The following is a 21,640-nucleotide window of genomic DNA, read 5'->3' on the forward strand; positions in this document are numbered from 1 at the left end:
TATATATATATAACACTACTGGAGTAGCGATGAAGAAGAATGCTAGCTCCCATTAACTTGTTGACTTGCAGCAGTAAGAGCTTCTACTAAAGATGGCGCTTCGTCTGCTCTTTATTTAATCTCTTCAGGAGTTGAGCCCAGTCTCTTTAATGCGTCAAATAAATGTAAAAATGTGTGAATTCTCAACATTTGTTCTCTGTCGTGCCTGCTGCTAGCATTTTCTTGACCTACATGAAAATTAGTCCCTTAGTCTTTCATTTCCAACTTTGACCTGCCACTCTGGCAGTTTGGAAAAATCCGGAGAAAAGCAGCACCTTCTTATAAGCTGCAGGGTTCAAAGCGTGAGGAAAAAAGTAGCAGTTTATAGTCCGGAAAATAAGGTAACTCAAATCTCTCAGGTTGACACTGGCCGTTTCTCAATTCACTAGAACGCATGTGTCCTTGCCAAGTATGTTCTTGAGAAGAACACAGGCAAGTATGGACTTGGTGAGAACGGGAGAACGCAGCATAAATCTGGGTCAATTGGAACAGAAGCGTACTGATGACGTCACCACATACTTTTTACATTTAGTAGGGGAATAAAAATGAATACAGTCAGATAAACACAAATCAAATGAACATTTTGCCAAATAAAACAAAAAAAAAATCTCCTTCAGACCCAGCACACAGCTATGCCGAGAGAGCGATGCTGCAGACGGACTACGATTAGCCCTAGCTGCTGTTAGCCTAGGAGGTGCGCTGTCCTTTCAACTTCTGAATTCTTTTTTTTAATTACGCATTAAATCGGTAAATGAACCATATAGGGATGCTTTAAAGTATAATGTTTTCGCCTCAAATGATCTTAAAACATACTTTTATTGAACAGCAGCAACAGAAAAGAGAACTTCAATGGAGCGCTCCAGTGAAAGCTGCTGCTATCGCAGTGCATGCTGGGACAGCTGTCAATCTCAAGAACAGACAAATCTGCTCTGATGCAGGCTGGGTAAATAGGGAGGGGCGAGAACAACATCCGGGGACTTTGTCCGTTCTTGGTCTGCTGTTCTTGTGAATTGGAACAGTACTAGGGCTGAGACTGATGACGTTTCACGAGTACACAAGCACATGAGAACGCACAAATACATATATTGACAAACGGCCAATATTTTAAGGTTGTATGAGGTGTTATTCTATTAAGATTCCAACAATCAAAAAGTCTCAAATTAAAAAAATACAAAATAAATAAATAAGATAAAATCTGTCTTTAATATTGATACCATGCCAATATTGTTTCCAGATAGTGTTTGAATATTGATACTTTTTAGAGGATCAATATCCTTAACAACCCTAATGCCAAATGACCTAATTGCTAGTATAACATTTTCTGCTTGACATCAAAAAGCTCAACACCCAGTTGTCCACTGATGAGCTGCTCATTTACAATAACAAGCAGTCAGGATTTTGAATGCTGCTCTCATATCTTAGGCTGAAATCCTAATCAGCTAAATTGATTTTGACCGAGATGAGACTCAACCTCTAAGTTCTAATTAGTGGGTTATAAATACAGAAACTGACAAGGTCAAAAAATGCTTAATTTTTTCAATGGATTATTGATAATCAATACAATGTTTTCATTTTAATGCAATCAGAAAACAAAAATACCAAATATTTTAGATCATAGCTTGTAAAAAATGAGATATATACATTTTGAATGGCTTGAAAAACTAGAGGGCGGTGACCGAAATCTCTAAATCCGCTGTGAAGCGCATAGCGCACAGAAAGAATCTAGGAGCGGAAGTGTGTGTTTAGCTCTAAAGCTGGCTGCCGGAGCTGGGGCTCATTAGGCCCAGTGGGTGACGGCAGCAGGTTGGCAGCTCTGCTGATTTCGTTAACCTTTACCTCAGGGCAGGCTGTGAGAATAGAGAGGCACACAAAGGCAATTTACACCCAGGGTTGCTAAACAATCCAATAAGAGAACCTGGAGCAAAACACACACTGATATATATTCATTTTATGATCTGGAAGAGAAATTGGTAACTTGGATACTTTTTACAGATCTGTAATTTCTTTCCCAACCTTTAAAGCTTTGACAATATTTTTTTCTATAATATATTGTTAGCGTAATCCCTTTGATGGATTCATATGTCATCAAATTGAAGTAAAATGTCTAAATTCAACGGTTTAAGTCCTTCAACATTTTGCATAATCTAGATACAATTAAAGCCGATGCAAATATAAAAAATAAATAGAATACATCATCTACGTTTTTATATTTCAGAGTGAAATACAAAAAAAAGGGAAGAGAATCGAAATATCTATTTATTTTGAGCACCAGAAGAAAAATCAGCGGAGAAGCTAAATTTTCCACAAAGCAGAATTTCTTTGTCTTATAAAATATTTTTTGCTAAATCATGACTTGTCAGAAGTCAGATCTGATTCCCTTCAAGGAATAAATAATGAAAAAAATATTTTGTCTTTAGTAGTCATTAAATGTTTATAACGTTATTCTGTGCGTGATAGAGAAATCCATTAAATAAGGATTTTACTATTTTTCAACAGTAGAAAAATAATGGAGTTAAGATTTTATAATGTTATCAGCTTTTTTATTCAGGGTTATAAAACTTCTACACTATGCCCAATGCGGTACAGACTTAAATGGTTAGTTTTACTGAAAAACAGAAAATCATATAGGATCAATAATTAATTGTGGTTACTATGCCAACGTCATCATTAAACTATTGTGCAGCATATTATAGGAATAGAAAGTGGAAGTCATGTGACAGAGTTCAGGTGTTGCCAGATTCTAGTAGCTCCATGATAGAGCTGAGAAATCACCGTTCTGTTTCTCTGGTTGAAGTGGACCAAAAAAAGAAGCAAACTAGGGAGGACATCGGTCGAGCTTTTAAGTGTTGGTGCTGACTTAAAAAAAGCAAAGAGGTGACTGCTTTCCCTCTGAACAGTGAAATCAAACATTTAGTTAATGCTAACCTAAGGTCAGCCGGTACGTTAATTTAGCACAGACCCATTGCTGCAGGTTTGTCGGGTTCCAAGTGATCCAAACATGTTTCACAAGAAAAATCTTAAAGTAATGGTATTATATAGAAACAGTAGGAGGCTAATGTTTTTTTTAAATCAGTATACAAAGAAAAACTCCTCACTTAGCTTTTCTCTTCAATGCCCATTGTGCCGTTTGCCTGGCTAGGAAGTACAATTTAAGGTTGGAACAAGAAATCCTTCAAAAACGTTAAAGGATTGAGTTTATTTAATGGAAACAGCATCCTCACACAGATTGTGGAAAATTATATCAACTCTCAGATTATCGAAAGGTTACAAATATTATCAAAGTCATATTTGAAAGAACAACTACGGCAGACGCATCTTTTAGTACTCTTTTAGCCTTACTGTTATCTGCTGGCGCTTTCAGTTCAGATAAACCAGAGATTTGTCTCAACACAGCTTCTTGAATCAAAAAACTGATGTATGAGGTATTGATCAATGGCTTCATTTCTTATAACATAATCCACAGTTATGCTTTATGCAACTTAAAACATATCTATCAACAAATATCCTTATCCATTAGGAATATAAATAAAAATAAAGCTTTATTGTAATGTTTAAACATTTTTCAAAGTTAAATTGCACCTGCTTTAACTTTATAAGTGAAGTAACTCAATTTTAGTTGGTTCTGTTTGCTCCCCAAAGTTAAAAACATCCAACTCCATGTGTAATAATGAGAAGCATCTCCAAGGTTTCATGTCAGACTGCAGAGAATCCTAAAACACCTGTGAGCATAACTTGGCCAATAGCTAACACTGTCCTGATTAAAATGGCTAAACTGTCATTATTTGTAATATCCAACTAAATAATGAAAAATGCTTTTCAATTTCTTGATTTATCTTTTACTGTAAATATTTTATAAACTCTCTATGAGGATTTCCAGAGAGAAACTCTTCCTGAACGACACGTACCTTTGGAGGGGACTGCTGCTGCTGCTGTTGGTGGTGTTGTGAAGCCTGCTTGCTTGAAGCAGGCAGAACATGCTGGGGATGCGGATGATGATGGGGATGAAGGCCCTGTGAAGAAGGCTGGTGGCCTTGAAGGGGCCTGAGGGCCCGCGGAATGAATTCTGGTGCCAACGGGTTCAGGACATAAGTCTTCTTGAGCTCCAGAGCCTCCAGCTGAGCCTTGATCTGCTCGAAGGTGATTCCATGCAGGCTAGCGTTTTCATGGCAGATGGAAATGAAGTGCTCCCAAAATTTCCTGGAAGGCACAAAAAGAAATATATAAAAATATGTTTAACCAAACTGTCCTCATTGAAACCTGTTTTAAAGCTGATTTTCTGAATTTCCTGCAGTTGAACTGTAAAGTTCCAATCTGTTACAGACTTTGACCTTTTATCTCTGGAAATTTGGGTAAACAATCCACCCATCCTAATCGCATCAATTTTACTGGCCTGATGCTGACAGGCTGACATTTGCCAGCAGCCGGAGAGGGTAATCCTTGACATGTGGTTTTGACTGGCTTTGACAAACCACAGCCATTATAGAGATGGCTGTGGAGGTGGGCCACATCAATTCAACCCACGATTATTCAGTTGGATCAATGACAACCCACATCCAACCAAAGGAGCAAAGCATTAACATGGTGGCGTGTATTTTAACAAGTTAGAGCAGTCCCAAATGTAATTATTAATTGATCTGCAGCTCTAATTGTAATTCGTTCTTCTTAAAGTTTATGATTTTTAATAAATTTTATGAATGACCCACATCTGAAATCTGTCCAACCCTGGCTGGCTGTCTACTGTCAGATATTACAGCTCAACTCAAACAGCCATATTTTAAGAATTTAATTCTATTTTTAGTGCATTGTAAAAAAAAAAAATGTAATACATTACAAAAACCTTTTTTGGCAAATAACCAGATTTCGATCACCTAACCAAAGACAGAGAAACTGCAGAGCTTTGTTGGGGTGTGTTCAGTGACCTGCTGATATATAAGCTCATGGCTGTTAGTGAAGTAGACAAAGTTTCCTATTTTTAAACATTTAAAGTAATAAACCAAGATTCCAAAGAAGGATTTTCGGGATATTTTTTCTGCAGATGATCGATGGGTAGCAGACGAGTCCAAACATGCTTCCATTAGCCTACAAATTAACCTGGTTTCAGAGCATGAGAACTGCATTAGCAGCAAGGTGGTAATTAATATAAGACTATAGGGCTCTATGTCTACGTTAGACATAAATAGCAAAGTTTTGCTTATTTCAGGTGGCAGGTTAACATTGCAGCACTTCTCTTAACCAATTTAATACATCATGGAACACAATAAGGTGGATCTGCAGGAACTCTCTTGGGAACAGCACAGTTCCTATTCCTATTATAAGCACATGTTTTGTCAACAACTGTACAGAAATAAGCTTCTAATTATGTCAAACATTTTTTATGGAAAATATTGGTTGGGTGAACTTATCCAATCTAACAGCTGTAATGCTTGAAAACAGAAGGCTGTGGCCAGAAGTGTAAAATGTGTATTTGTAAGGATCACCTGCAGCGTCCAACAGAGCACAGTGCTATGGGGTCTCCAACCACTGCAACCAGAGACTGAGCTCTGGTGATGGCCGTGTTCAGCAGCTTGTAGTTTGACAGAAATCCATAGTCAAGGTCCTCTGTTGAATCTTCCACCAGCTGCTCTTTACGTTTAATGGCGGTCTGCTTGTGCTTGCAGGTGTGCCGGGTCCGCACTGTGCTGAGGAACAGCACCCGGAACTGTTTACCTGAAAAATTACATTTCTTTTACTATTTGTTCAACGTTTGGTAACCGAAAAAGTAAAACCATTGAGGTTTAGCAGCCAAAACACTGAAAGGAAATATTCAATCCTGTGTCATTATGTCAGATAAAAGCGGGAATGATGTCTAATAGGTAAACATATCAGAGACAAAAAATATGCATAAGACTACAACAACTTTATAACACTATAAAATCACAAAACAACTGTAACTGTACAATCATGATCCACTAAATCAACACATTTGCAGAGAAAGTTACATAATAATTGAATATTTGTCCAACTTCAGAGGCTGTTGATAAAACCAGAGAAAGATTGTGAACAACAAATTTAAAATCTAAGCACTAAGAGGACTTTGGTTTTCCTTTCTGCTTGCATGCTGTGCATCTTTTCATGTGAGACTAATGAGGGGGTAATGACATGCACAGAGCAGCTGGATGCAACACAACCCAGAGCAGCAAAAGACTGAAGCAGAATAGAAGAAGCAAAAACTTTCCAACAAGATTCAACCAAACAGCTGATAATCTAAAAACACCACATAGAATCGAGTTTCACAACTTATTTCTAATTTTACGCTATTCTGTAGCAGGAAAGACAAAAGCATATAAAGCTTTGAAAAATGTTAGGTGTGTTGGCTTATTTTTCTTGATTTTTTTTTTTTTTTTTTTTAGATAAAGTTTCACCTTATATTACTTTTGTGTTGAACAGTTTCAGAATAATTCAGCTATTTTGTTATTTAACCCTGTAGTTAATTTTTCATATTTTAAAAAAATTATAATACATTGGGTAATAGTGCTGTCACACCTTGACGAAATAGCCAGCATATGCCAATGGACGAAACATTTGGCATAAACTCTGGCATATGTTTGATAAGATATGAGACAGTTTTGTATAATTTATGAGCACGCTGGCACACGTCGACATAAGTAAGCTAGTGTATGCCATACGTTGGCCATAAATTACAGGTAAGTTATGTGATTGTTCAAACATGTTTAGTGTAAGTTACTCATAAGTTGTAGCGTCTAGCTTATCCAAAACCTATGAGTAACTTATGCATAACTTATCAGGAACTTATCACCTCGCGTACTGGTGAATGCAGGTATATTTGACGTGTTCCAGATGATCACTGAATGTGTTTCTAAAGTCCGTATCACACCCTGACGATTTAGACCAGTGTATGCCTGACGTACGAAGAATCTGGCAAAAATGCTGGCATACGTTGGATACGTTATGGGTACGTTTTGTATAAGTTATGAGCACGCTGAAGTAGGCTGAAGCACACGTTGACATATGCCAAGTACGGCAGCGTATGCCATTCACGGGCCATAAGTTATAGGTAAGTTATCTGATCGTTGACACACGTTAGGTGTAAGTTACTCATAAGTCCTGATGTTAAGCTTACCCAAAACCATTGAGTAATTTGGGCATAACTTATCAGAAATTATCACCACGTGTTGTGATGTGTGCAGGTATATTTGACGTGTTCCAGACAACCACTGAATGCATTTCTAAAGCCCGTGTCACACCCTGACGATTTAGACCAGCGTATGCCGGATGTACGAAAAATCTGGCAAAAATGCTGGCATACGTTGGATACGTTATGGGTACGTTTTGTATAAGTTATGAGCATGCTGAGGTACACTGAAGCATGCATCGACATACAGCAAGTATGCCAGCGTGTGTCAGACGTGGGCTGTAAGTTACAGGTAAGTCATCTGATCGTTGAAACATGTTAAGTGTTAGTTACTTATAAGTCGTGGCGTGGGATGGATCCTCCCTGTGTTCACCGCCATGGCCAACAAACTTCCTAGCAGACATGATGCTGAATCGGCTGTGACTGCAGACCTTTCTTTCTTTTTATTTATTTTTTATTCATTCTTTTTTTTTTTAGAATGTGGTGAACAGCAGCTGGGTTAATACCGCGATCAAAGACTTTTTATGCAGATCCGGTGCTTCCAGGCGCATCGCTTTAACTGATGCTGCGTAATGCGCATGAAATGATGCTTGTTCAGCATATGCCGATGTACGAATGATGCTTGTGCATAATTTCATGACGCTGCTGTGCGTTATGCATAAGTTAGGCTGTTGTTGGACATAAGTTCTGGACTCGTTATGAATGCTCTATGTATAAACCAAAAATTGAAAAAAAAAACAAAACAAAAAAAAAACAACAGAATGCTCAGCGTATTCCACTGTTTTAGGAAATTCTGTGATGTCAGCCATACGCTGGCTAAATCGGCCAGGTGTGACAGCGCCATAACTCTAGACTCTACCATTAATTAGGAAATGTAAAGAACCGTGGTGGGGGCATAAAGGGAGGATTTGGTTTTTTAAATGGCTGGAGGGTCTGACTAGTTTTTGGAGAGTCTAGTATCAGATGAAATGATCTATCGCTTACATCTAAGTTGTAAGATCTATAAAAACAACTTAGGTTCACAAGGACTGTGAAATCAGGTTTAATATATTTTTGTTAAATGTTGTTTTTAAACAAGCATGCTTTAAATAGTTACAATAAAGCTAGCGGGGAAAAAAAATTATACATCTGAAAGTCTCTTATGGTGTATAGATAGTCTTCATAGAGATGTAGTTTTCTGCATTGTTGATTTTTTTCTTTTACCCACCTTGAACATTAAGCACTCTCTCAACGCTGACCTCGTGCATCCTTTTTTTCCGTAGTTCAGCGCGAATACGGAAAACTTGATCGGCGTACGGTGACACCACCCCGATGCTGCCCTCGTCCAGCTTACCCCAAGCGACAGGCCACTTTTTCCGCAGCTCTTCCACTCGCTCAACAATCTCAAACACCTACAGGGGAACAGGGTCAGAAATGACAAGATTTTAGATTCAAATCTGAAGGTAAGTTTAAATATTTCAGATCACAATTTATTTGAACCAAAAAGGGACAGAAATAAAAAAAAAAAAAGGGGGGGGGAATGCATGTAAATTAGGATGTCTCTTTCTCAGACAGTGAAATAGAAATGGTGTTAAAAAAAAAACTAACAACAAAACCCAAAGATGCTTTTATTAAACGTTGGTAAAAAACAAACTTACTTGAGGATCACTTAAAGAGTAAACAGGAAGGAATAAATATGCAAATGATGAAGCTGTCTGGATCATCAAAAGTCCAGCACAGAAACATAACAGATATAAACAAGCCCTGTATCAGCAGACACTGCCCTGAAGATGATTCTGGTCCTTAACAGTTAAACACTCACAGACATCCTCTGCTGTAATAACAAATCCACAGCCTTTAAAATGTCTGCTAGCATTGCTGCCAAGTTATAAATTATTAAAGAAAATATTGACTTGCACAGTTCAGGACTGTTTAATTCTAATGCAATGCTAAGGGGTAGAGGCTCAACTTTTTTATAGCTGTGAGAAAATCTCACGACAACAAGTTTAGCTGCGAGCAGGCAACTTCAGAGCAGCAGACTGAGATGTCATGGAGTTGCTGTAAATTCAAGGCCACATTCATCCCTCTAGATTAAATCCTACATCAGAGAACCAAAATATATCTGATCAGGTAAGTGTCTAACAACAACTCTTAGCATACTTAGCTCTTGTGCTTAAAGAGAGCTGAGACTCAATTAAAGCAGCACTCTGTGTCACACAGCTGATCCAGCAACAGATCTGACCATTTAAGTTATATAATGAGCATTCATGCGCACCAAGTGCCGTATATAACACTGAAAATCCATGTAATTTAGCTTGCATTAAGCAAATATTTGAATCTGTGTTGCTTAATGCTTTAACTGAAGTTTTGGCTGTATGGGTAGAGTAGCAATGACAGTTGCACCCTCCTGATCAGTTGGCTAAAAGAAGGCATCTACACACATCCAATGCACATAATAAAATAATAAAGGCAGAAAAAAACTGAAAACTGAAGGAGCAACACTCATGGGTCTAATCTCTATTATGTAACATTTTTATAACGGTAAAAATGTTATTTATGCAGTAGAATGATCAATTTTTTTAACTGTAAAATAAAATTGATTTAATCAGTTTTTCATTTCATTTTTTGCAATTAAAATGAAAGCTTTTGTTACTGCTTTGTTAGGACAGAAAATGGCATTTACTGTATCCATATGAACAAAAGCTTTGCTTTTTTAAATATCCTCAGACACAAAGAACTGAGATGCATCAGGAGAGACAACGCCATGCTGCTTTCACACCATGGTCCCAACATACACCTGACCTGAAAGGTACTAAGTAAAGTCGGGGATATTTTTCAGCCAGCCTAAAAGGCTACAGCAGGAGAAAAAATATTTGAAGAACAAAGGGGGCTTTATGACTTTTATAGCAGAGAGGGATCAAAGACAGTCCATCAAAACTGAGACTGTGGCTCAATGAAAGCAGACATTTTGTAAAATGCTGATCAGCTCTAAACAATGTCCTGAATGTGAAATGAAGCCTTTGTGGTTCATGATGTCTGACCTAAAACCAAAAGGAAATCATTATTATTGCAGAAAGCTTTTTTAATCATTGCAACATTTCCAGACAAGTAATCACCTCATAGTCAGTTTTTATATTTAATTTTACTTCAAGATATAATGTGTTATCCATCTGTAGAAGCAATTTTAATCAGAACAATTATTTAATCCCCCCCTCACACCATTTAGTGTTCAGAACACAGCTCATACCACAGTAACTGTCCTCATATCCATGAAACAAGAAAAGACAAGAATCGACTTTATATAGTAATGCAAGTTTGAAATAATGAATTAATTTAAAGTTGGTCGATCGATTGACTAATGATTATGAAGAGAATATTTCCATGACATGAAAAGCTTTTTTTTTTTTTACAATATGACCTAAAAATACTACAATGCATTTTAAAAATGTATTGTGCCAGCTGTATTAAATACTGACTAAATAAATAGAAATATGTTCCCTTACATATTATTAAACATTTGAAAGAAAGAAAAACAAACAGGAACCTATTAGGTTACCGAATAAAACATGTGTAACACTTATTTCCAATGTACATTAATGTAAAACTATCATTAAAAATGGGGCTTTGTTGCTTTGATACAATGTCAGACTTTTAGCTCTTTTACTGAGGCAGAGGCTAACTGTGATATAGCTCTCTGTTTTTAGTTCAATGTAGCAATCAGTGCTGTGAGAGACTGATGATGTCACAAGGTTTTCGCGTAATGCCCTCCATTTTCAATCATTTAGTCCTCTCCTTCAAAGCACAGCAGAGAAGCTACACTGCGCTGTCGGGCAGAACTTTATCTAATGTTTATAATGACAAACAGAACCACAAAGTTCTTTCTGCATCCTTCAAATCCCTTTCTTGTGATATACTTTGGGTTGCAGTTGTAACTTTATCATAAAGGATTCTCTCCAGGAGAAATTGGGGCCTCAAAAGGAAGATGGATGTAAAATCTCAGTTTGAATATATGGCAGAAAAAAAAAACAGAGCTGAAAGGACAGACTGTAGTAAACCATCCAGCATAAAAACTATATAATATGGAGCTCAACCAGCTGAAGAGACAATATGAACCAAGGTATTAAAACTAGCTAAAAATCACTTTTAATCAATAACTTACTGTGAAAAATCTGGATTTTATGTTTTTAACAGAGACATGGCTAAATGAAAAGAATGAGATGCTGATTTTATTAGAGACCATACCTCCTAATTCATCTGAACAGACTGTTTAAAAAGGCATTGGGACTTTTTACTCTGTTTGATTCGTTAAGTTGTAGAAAAGTCATCCTGGGGGACTGAATGATTTAAATATCTGGCTATCCAAATACAGGGCCCTGTTCTAGCCATGTTTCTGAATGTTTATCTACGATGTGTGTTGAAAATGACGACTTAATTAATGCAGGGGAATCTAATATTCATATTGACAACCCTGTAGACAGAGTAGCAAAAGAAATGTGTGACCTGCTTCAAATTGTTGGTTTGACTAAACATGTTAAACAGACAATCAGGGATGTATGTTGGACTTGCTCATCTGTAAAGGTCTAAATATTTGTAATGTCTCTGTGATGTTGCAAATACCATAAAGGCTGTGCTTAGGACAGTGAAAGAAACTTATTTTAAGCAGAAATTATCAATTGTTGGATCTAACATATCTTAATCCAGTAAACCATTAATTAACAATCGTAAGTCCATTTTTTTTTTTTTTTTACACATCGATCTGTTTGTTGGAGAAAAAGAATGACAAATACTTTTGAAGGACAAAACATATTTCACCAAAAAGGTCACTTTAAAATAATGCATCCAGTTTAATTAGACGGGTGTATAATGTAGTCGTTCTCCAACTCACCTCGGCATTGTTGTAGTAGGCAGTGCTATTCTTTTCCTGGACATCTTCTCCTCTGGCTGTGAAGAAGGTCAGCGGGTAGAAATCCTTATGGCATGGCTGCTTTCCACTCGCAATTAGCTTCCCGTCATAAAACAACTCTGATGTGTAACTTTTGGAAAAGGAAAGGTGGAAGAAACAGAAAATGAATATTCCTGATCAAAACTGAATGAAACCATTCTCACCAAGATGCTTGCAAGGGCTTTGATTAAAACCGGATATTTCTAGTTAAAATGGTTTTATTGTAACAGACGGGAAACGATGTTGCTTCAGTCAAGTTAAGAACAGCACATGAAAATATGTTAAAATGTGTGGGTTGGGCTTTGATTAAAACCTGTTGGAAAATCAGGAATATGAAAGTGGCTTGGTTTCTTCACGCAGCCATGTTGTGCAACGAGGAACACGCACAATAACGCACTCTCCACAAAGCACAATTTAACCTTCCTCCTGGATTGACATCAATCTTAAAATGGTGCTAAATTAAGCTTATCTGGCCAACACCTTTAACCATCTCTGTTATACCAAAAAGGTCGATTCCACCAATCAGACTCACCTTCAGTCTGTAAGTGTAGCTGTTTCTGCAACTTGTTACCCGCTGTTTAGGAGATAACTGCTTTTGTTGCTAATGCTACAGCTACATGAACGTGCATACATACAACTCAATTGGTTGTGCTTACTCTCACAAGAAAAAGAGGAGGTATGAAATAGGGTTACAAATAGCTTTGAGTGAGAAATCTTAAAACAAAATATGCTGTTTTGTTTGATGAGAATAGGACAACACTCAGTAATTTTAGACTTTCATTTTGTCTTTTTGCAGTTCCTCCCTATAATACTAAAGCCGCCCTTGTGTCTTATTCCCCTAAGAGTGTTTAGTATAAATGACATGCAATCCAAATAGTTTCAGAACTGCTCTCTAATAACATCTAAACTCCTTTATACCATCGGGAGATTCTGCTCTATAATGTGGGCATTTAGAAAAACCTTAACCTCCCACTGCCTCCTTTAATAATGTCTTTCTTAGAACTGATTAGCTGCCAGCAGTGCTCAGTGTTCACACGTACTTGATGATAGCTTCATGGGAGCGGTAGTTCTCACACAGGAGGATGCGGCAGGGGAATTCAGCCGGGTAGTGCTCGTACAGCCGGTCCAGAAGTGACACATGCAGGTTACGCTCACGTGCAAACTCACTGTACACAAACGGACTGAGCTGCAAAAGAACAAACAGAAATAGCAAAGAACATTAATTCGGTTTTAAGAGTACTATAGAACAAAAAAGTGATCGAATGGCATTTTCTTTTTAACATAGGTATTGGAGTCAAATATGAGATTAACAAGAACAAAAAAAGTGTTTCAGTAGAAAGGGAAAATAAAGTAGTTTAGGTTCTTTAGAAAAACTGAAAATTTATTCAGTCTCAACTAACTAGTTCACTTTGTCATAGAATTTTATTTCACTCGGTTTTCTACCAATTTTAAATCTAAATCCAAAACAGATTTTTTTTTTTTTTTTTTTTTTACCTCTCCATATTTCTTCAATGTCTACCTACCGTTAATTACCTACACTATTACCTCTGTTTTCTTCCATGTCATTTCAAAATAAATACAGATTTTGGGTTTGAAAGAGATAACATGAAATCTGCTCGATGTTTTTTTGAAAGCAATAATAATTCTGTTTTGAGTTTAACAGCAGGTCTCCGAATTCCGAATGCTACAGATCCTTTCCGATATAAACGGTCATTTCTTTTCAACATTTAATTACTGTCAATATAAAAGCAACACTGAAAGCTGAATGAAATTTGAGAAGGATTTGAGAAAAGAAAAAAGAAAAAAAGAAGGCCACAGAAAAACTTAAGAAAAGTTAACTGATTTTTAAATATTTCAGTTTAATGTGGGAAAAACAGTCAGAATTCTGACTTTATTCCGTAAAAAAAAAAAAAAAATATCCACTGGACTTGGTTTCCAAGATTTAAAGACGTTTCGCCACCCCTCCAGGAAGCTTTCTCAATTTAAATGTCTGGATCCGCAGTGAGTTTGAGTCTTATATAGACACAGCCTTGTATCGCTTGTAAACAGGCAAATGGTAACCGATGAATGGGTCGTTTGGTTCCATTGTTAGCCTGTAATATCTGAAAGCTGTCTATAGCTACGTTTACATGCGCAAAATTTCCCCGATCCGATCCAAACCTTGGTTGATCGGAAATTCAAAATCTCCGTTTACATGGACACTAAATGAAATGATCCGATCATGACGTGTGTATACATGTACCAAGCGTTGGATCAGATTAAATCTTTTAAGCATGCGCAGAACTTCCTGCCAAACTTGGCAGTTCTGTCTACGTCTGGTTTTTGGGAGGCCTGACAAACGATGCGCTCGGAGCGAGCGGAAAGAAAAAAGGAGAGAGGAGGAAAAAAGCGCTTGGCAGCGAAATGTCGGAGAGAAAATATAGAGAATGAGCGATTGAACCGGCGTGGGAGAGCGAGTGGGCTGTGGAGAGAGAAAAGAGGAGGAGGATAAATTCCTGCTTCCTGCAGCTTTATATTAACTTGAGTGTATAAGTCGGCGTTCCTAGACTCCCCCCGCCATGTTGTTCACAGCGAGAGCGAGAGCGACCGGTGGTTTCCTGTTGTTGACAAGGCGGAAAAACGTCACGCTGACGTCGCACACATGCGCAATGAAGATTATTTTACTCTTCAGATCCGAATTGGTGTTTACATGGACGCCAATCGGAATGGCGATCGGCAAAAACCACCTCTCTCATTCGGAATTAAATTTAGATCCGATCGGACCGAATCGGATTAGAATCTTCAGTCTGACATGTTTACATGAAACATTTTTGATCTGATCAGGCCTTCAATCCGATTAGTTGTGTCCATGTAAACGTAGCTTATGATTCTGAGGGTCGGTCGTTAAATGGGGGGGGGGGGGGGGGGGGGGGGGGGTTCACTGTCAGGTTCACTGACAAAGATGTGAGTTGTTTGGGAGGGCCAGTGACACATTGGTGGAAAATGACAGAATTAGGCGACTTTGTACGTGACCGAGGGCTCTCTGGTGATGCTATTTTATTAATGGAAGAGCAGAAGGTGATTAAAACAAGAGAGCTAGTTTAGCCTCTAGACAAGACAATGGCTTGATGCTAATATGTTTTTTGGCTGTCAGAATTAGGAGAAAAAAGTCAGAATTCTGAAATTAAAAGTCAGAATTGTGAGAAAAAGTCAGAATTGTGAGATTAAAGTCAGAATTCTAACTATTTTCTCATATTATACTGAAATACAATTCAAAAATCAGTTAATTTTTTTTATTTCTTCAGTGGCCCTAATCCTCTTCCATACAAATGTCCAAATTGCACCAGTGTTGGTGCATTTCTGACCAACTACTGTTATAAACAAAAAAGACCAATCCCGTTAAAAACAGAAAAAAGGAAAACTTTCTTTTACTAGTTTACTAGCTTAGCAATGCAATTGGAAGACATGTGGATATAAACTAGCACCAGACTGGATATTTAGCTTTCCAGTGAAAGAAAGTGTTTATTTTCTGGTTGGAGCAGCATTAGAGTTGCTATAAATAGTTCATGCCGGCATCTTTATCCCCTTCATACAGATCATACTGTACACTCTGATAATCAAAGCATGAGGGAAATTACGCCTGGAAAGCTTGAATCACAGCAGTTCTGTTATTTGCGTGTGTAATATGAGCGATTAAGGACACCTGATGGCTCAGCTGTGCCCAGCTCTTATTTAAGTATAAAAAATCATAACTCAAATAAAAACATAAAAGCCTTTTGAAGCGAGTAATAATCAATGTTCATTCATCTTATGGTACTGAAACTTCATTAAGACAAACATTTTTCTCCTGATAGACCAAATGTCAGCACAGTGTAATGAATGCTCTGTGGATTCTATTCATGCACTGCTCGGCCTCCTGCTCACCTGCATATGGTCCCCAGCCAGCACGATGCGGGTGGTCTTGCTAGCTAGAGGAAAAGGCATGATGGTTTCACACTCCATGGCCTGAGCTGCTTCATCCAACAGGATATGGGTAAACAACCCTACAAACACAAAGAAACAACAATCAGTTTGTGCTCTATTTACCAAAGAACAAATTGATATAAATATAAATAAGGGGACTAGTTGTGCTAAGCCATAGAGGTAACCTTATTCTAAGTTTATATTAAACAAGTAAATGTCAGAGTAATCCATTATTGATGGGTATAACATACACATTCTTTACTTTTTGAAACCTGAAACAACACAGCATCAGAGGAGGAGGAGATAAAACAGCATGGCAAATGAGCATTGGACCAAAGGAGGGGGGAAGACAGCTGGATGTAAAAAAAAACAGTTAAACAACATTTAAGCTAAACCACTTTCACAGGACAGGGTATGCAGTCATGAAATTTAATGGCTAGAAACCTCATAACACATGTAGGGCTTGTCAGACAAATCCATTATTGGCAAGTATTATGTATAAATTCTTTCCTTGAAAAATAAAAAATAAAAAAAGGAAGGTTATAAATTCACTGCAATGCTTTTCTAAAACATTTTTGACTAATTTTAGCTTACAATTTTGTTCTAATTAAAGACTGCTTTAAAAAAAAAAAATTTAAATAAAATGTTTCTACTCAGGGATATACTACAAATATATTAAAAATAACAACAACAAAAAGAAAAACAAAAAATGTCCAGTAAGGAGCATGTATGTAGAAATGCCTGCTTGGTGGCACAGTGGTAAAAGGCGGGCTGGTTTCTGATCAAAAAACAGCATCAGGAGCTCAAATAACCATTACTGTAATATGGGATAGCAACTTATTAAAAAAAAGTTATGCAGAATTAATTTCTAAATAAACACATTTGTAACCTTGGATAGGCTATAACGGCACAAGACCACCCATCCTGAAAGCACAGATTTATCCTGCCATGTAGCAGTTGACAGTTCAAGCTGTTCATATGAGGGTGTGTGAGAATTTTTTCCTGGTACAGTTTGGATCCCTTAATAATCTGAGCATAATTTCATCACAGAAGTCTAACAGTACAGTTACAATCCTATGCATCCCTTTTTCATTTATTATTTATGGTCAGGGCCGGTCATTTAAATCACTCATCAAACTGGTTTCCAGGATTTCCTTCTTTCATCTCAAAAATATTGCAAAAATGAGAAATATCTTGTCCAGGATTGATGCTTAGAAACTAGCCCATGCATCTGTTACTTTAAGGCTGGATTATTGCAATTCTTTACTATGAGGAAGCCCACAACAGTTCAATTCTCACTTATAAAGCCCTAAATAACCAAGCTCTACCATTATTACAGTTATCATAACCAACACTGTGTGTTTTGATAAAGCCTATAGTTAGAAGTATAGAATGGCTCAGGTTATCCAGAGCTATCTCTTTAGTTATGCTGCTATAGGCTTAGACTGCTGGAGAACATAGGGACCACTTTTCATCATTCTATCTCTATTCTCCAAGCAGAATTTGTTCCAACTTTTTGTTCTCTTCACTTTTTCAGTACATAGTCCTGTTTCTCTCCTATACATAGCTACAGACTCAGCTTTTACTGGGACTGTGCTCTTTTTCCTCCCATATTGATCAGTGCTTCTATGTTCCTCTTGTATGCCTGCTTCTTTCTTCTCAAAACGCCAGTTAGAAGGCCCCCTACACTTTCTTTCTGTTAAAATTGAGTTATTTCTCTCCACTGTCACTGCATGTATGCTCAGTGTGAGAGATTACTGAAAAGTCAACACAATGCAAGCAAATGTCTACTGTACAGATGCTCATCCAGGAGGAGTGAATCCTGCAAATTGCATTGAGATGAAGCATGTTGTAAATGGATAAACTGAATATAACTGAACTTATGGCGGCAGTAATCCCATCTACGGTTGGATACTTTCAGCCTTACAAAAATAGCACAAACCATCTCAATCTGGTTTCTTGAAATGACAATATGATCAAGATTCCCACTAAGAATGTAAAACCAACAACTGCTTAGCGACTGTTTTGTAATCCTATGATTTGCAAAATCCAAAGGGGATTTTCCCACACCACAATTATTTTAAGACAGGCCTAAAAATACAACCTAAATGTATACAATTAGTATCTCAATCTTCATATTTTGTGCTCCCTGGGGTCTCTATAATGTTCTACACTCTAATTTAAGAAGTCCTGTAAAACTAAGGTGGGTTTTATAGAGAGCTAGAGAAGGGCTGATCTCAGATTTTAAAAGCTAAACTGGTGCTCAGCAGCATGAAAGGAGGAGATAAAATGGCATCGGAAATGAGTGCTGGAGCAGAGAGTGTGGGGAGAGAAAAAGAGCAGACTGCCTTTAAAGCTAAACCAGTTTCACAAGGATGTGCATGCAGACATGAAATTTGAGAGCTAGAAATATTTTAATACACTTCTGGGTTGTCAGTAAGATAAAGAATCACTACAAATATAAAAAGACATGAGGAGCTATCTGACCACTATTAGTCTTTAATACAACATTTTGGACAAATCGATGCAAAAGCACTTTTAAACAAACTATAAAGTTTCATAAAACAGCTCTTTACCTGGGAAATGCATTTCAGGGTCTGCCACTTAGTCTATCTCAGAAAATATAAACATATGTGTTTCTGCTTAGAAGTGGATCAAAGGAACTGTGATAATCTTTGGAGTCTGCCACACATCTTATAAGTGTTAGATATTATGAGCATCATCTCATAATCATTCTGCTAAAGTTCTCTGTGTGATCTTTAGTTTTCTCGCCATAGAATCAGACTCCTAATGCAGAAAAGTTATACTGTTATTGCTAAGTCCCGACAACGTTTCTAACTCCTGATATAAACTGTATTGAACCAGAACCCCCACAGTATCATGCCTACGTTTCACCTCAATACACAGAAACAACAAGCAGCCTAATAAAGCTCACAAATGATGTACAGGAGCCATTAAAGTTGAGAATGTTTCCCCAGGCAAGGAGGCAGAGATTAGCTGGGAGACAGGAAGAGAAAAATATGGTCTTTATGAAAAACACGTTGGCAGAGCGGTAGGGAAGAGAGAACACAGCGCTTCATGTTTCACCTTAGAGATGGCCAACAGCAAATATAGTAGAATGAATTTCAAAGTCTGAGGTCCAAATCACAATTTTATTGCCGTTATATGTTACTGAGCTAATAATAGTGTCTGCATTTTGAGGGGAAATTATACCAAAATGTCTGTGTGGTGGTGGGGAGTTAATAATCAGAGGTGAATCAGAGCTGTGCTCCAAATTAGATGGAAAAAGAACTATCAATAACAAATTGATAGCTGCCTTTAGTTGCAATCTCCCTCCAACAAATTCTCCACTAACTGAACTTTTTTTAATGACAAAGGAGAGATTTAGCTTTGGTGAAGGTCTGAATGATGCCAGACAACTGTAAAATAATTTATGGAAAAGCAGGCAAATCTAAAGATTTGCCTGCTTTTCCATAAATTATTTTACAGGTCTAAAGTCGTATAGCTGTAGTTTGATGTGTTGTGGTTATCCCTTCAGACTTTAATACCCAGCTTAATACCAGATGAGAGAATTACTTTTCTTGATTAGAGTAATGATAACCTTGAATATTTATCCCTGAGCAATAAAACCCCAGAGTGTCACATCTGATAAATATAAACATGAACCAGAGAGGTTATTGTACAAGTTGTAACTGTTAGGAAATGTGTATGGATGTGTCCTGTACCAGGTCTCCTTATAACCAGGATTGTTTACAATCTTTTAGGGCTGCAACTAACGATTATTTTTTTGATTAATAGAATAATCGATTGCAAAGTGTTCTTTAAAGAAGACTTTTTACTAAATTAAAATAAGGTGAAACTTTTTCAATTCAGGAGTTCTGGATAGAGCATATTGACATTTATCTTAAATGCAAACTGTTTATATATTTGTTTTTACATTTTTGGTGTAATTACTGCTCTATGGGTTGCTCTGCCAGCTAAAGGCATGTTCTAGAGTGTCTACCCTCCAGTTAACGATTAATCGATTACTAAATTAGTTGACGATTAATCCGTTTAATTGTTTGTTTATAGCACTGGACTAAACTCCTCATCTGAATAGCACCCATTTAGCTGTGCTGCACTGAGAGGCAGCAGAACTTCCCCACTGGGTTTAGAAAGCAAGGATGTGAAGATAGAAAAGTGGAGAGACTTTTGTAAAACATTTAAAAAAATATGGAAGAAAAAAAAAACTGGCAACAAGCATGGTTGTTTGGGAAAGCTTCATGAGTTGATGCACTTCATGGAGCCAAATTTATGTAACACAATATATATAGTTTGTATTTAAGAAGCAACAAATATTTAGCCTTTCCTGCTATGAAAACATTCACTTGATACAAGAGAAAATGGCTGATTATAAACTAATCCTTCGTATATTGATAATTTCTTTCAGCTTAATAATAATAATCTGTTAATCGATAACTTGCATCCTTAGTGCTGATAAGGACTGGATTAAGACTAAACTAAACTTCAACATAGTCAAAGAGTAGTAAAGAAATACAGGAGTTATATATTAAGTGCAATAAGAATACTAAACTAATAAGGACAGAGAGCACAGATAATGTTCTGTTACAAATATGTTTGCTCAAAGAAGCAGACAGAAGTGCGATGTTAAAAAAAATGGGCAAATGAAACCTTTTAAAAAGCTATAAAAACAAAACTTGGATGGAAAATTTATTGCTGAGCATTTAGTAAAATCCTTTAAAAAAAAACATTTCTTATGTAACAATTAAAGTCTAAAAATCAACATAACTGAGAAAATAATGGTGTCAGTTACCTTTCCCACATCATGTCATATGTGAGAGCTGTATCATATATGCAGATTTATTTGGTATATACCTCAATAAGAAATAGGAGGAGACATGAAACAAAGACAGGCTTTCAGGAGTAACAAAAAATTACAGCTCATTTGAAATAAACTGCCAAATGGTGTCAAACTGTTTTAAAGCTGAATAAATTAACTAAACCTCAGTTCTTAAGGCTGGGATTTCTGTGCTTGTTTAGATAATCAAAACAAACTGATTGGAGCATCCATGATAGTTAAAGAAGTCTATAAATTATGGATACTATATGGTAAACTTATTGACTTTTATTTGGATCTAAATGATGCTCCATGGGCAAAAATGTTAAGAAGACTTGAACATTGCATAACATGTTCAAAAGATTGTTATAGAGAGAACTTAAATTATTTAAAAGGAAAAGCAGGCAGATTCTCCATGGTGAAAAATCACTGCACAGTGGAATATGTACATGAGGTAAATATTTGGAATTAAATCTCAATCCCTTCATAACATGTTGGATCTTGGAGAATCCTGTGGGAGAGGATTTAAGTCGGTTATGTAAATAAAGATCTGAGGACTCTGCTTGCTAGTTTAGGGCTAAAGTAGCTACCAGAATCTCAATTAAAAAACTAAATTGAAAAATTTTGGAAATTTTAAACCTGTTAGCGACAAGGCAAATTTACCAGGAGAAAATTAACTGATTAATAATTTAAATCAAACATGTCCAATAGATTTTTTATAGAATTTAAACAAGGTGAAGCTCAAATCATAAGTCAATTAGGTTGATTT

The 21,640-nt window shown here is 36.8% G+C and overlaps 1 protein-coding gene across 1 annotated transcript in view; it reads right to left on the reverse strand.

The window, feature by feature from the left end:
* Positions 1–3,944: 3,944 nt before the first annotated feature.
* helz (helicase with zinc finger) overlaps positions 3,945–21,640 on the reverse strand; it is a gene marked incomplete at its 3' end in the record, with an annotated part of 55,284 nt that continues 37,588 nt past the window's right edge. The window contains exons 19-24 of the mRNA XM_015398608.1: positions 15,996–16,114; positions 13,133–13,278; positions 12,036–12,183; positions 8,379–8,562; positions 5,517–5,745; positions 3,945–4,236 (exon numbers count right to left, since the gene is read on the reverse strand). Coding sequence (XP_015254094.1) covers positions 3,945–4,236; positions 5,517–5,745; positions 8,379–8,562; positions 12,036–12,183; positions 13,133–13,278; positions 15,996–16,114 — 1,118 coding nt within the window. The remainder of the gene's footprint in view (positions 4,237–5,516; positions 5,746–8,378; positions 8,563–12,035; positions 12,184–13,132; positions 13,279–15,995; positions 16,115–21,640) is intronic.

Source organism: Cyprinodon variegatus, unplaced genomic scaffold (assembly GCF_000732505.1).
Source record: "Cyprinodon variegatus isolate N-32 unplaced genomic scaffold, C_variegatus-1.0 Scaffold945, whole genome shotgun sequence".
Classification (NCBI taxonomy): domain Eukaryota; kingdom Metazoa; phylum Chordata; class Actinopteri; order Cyprinodontiformes; family Cyprinodontidae; genus Cyprinodon; species Cyprinodon variegatus.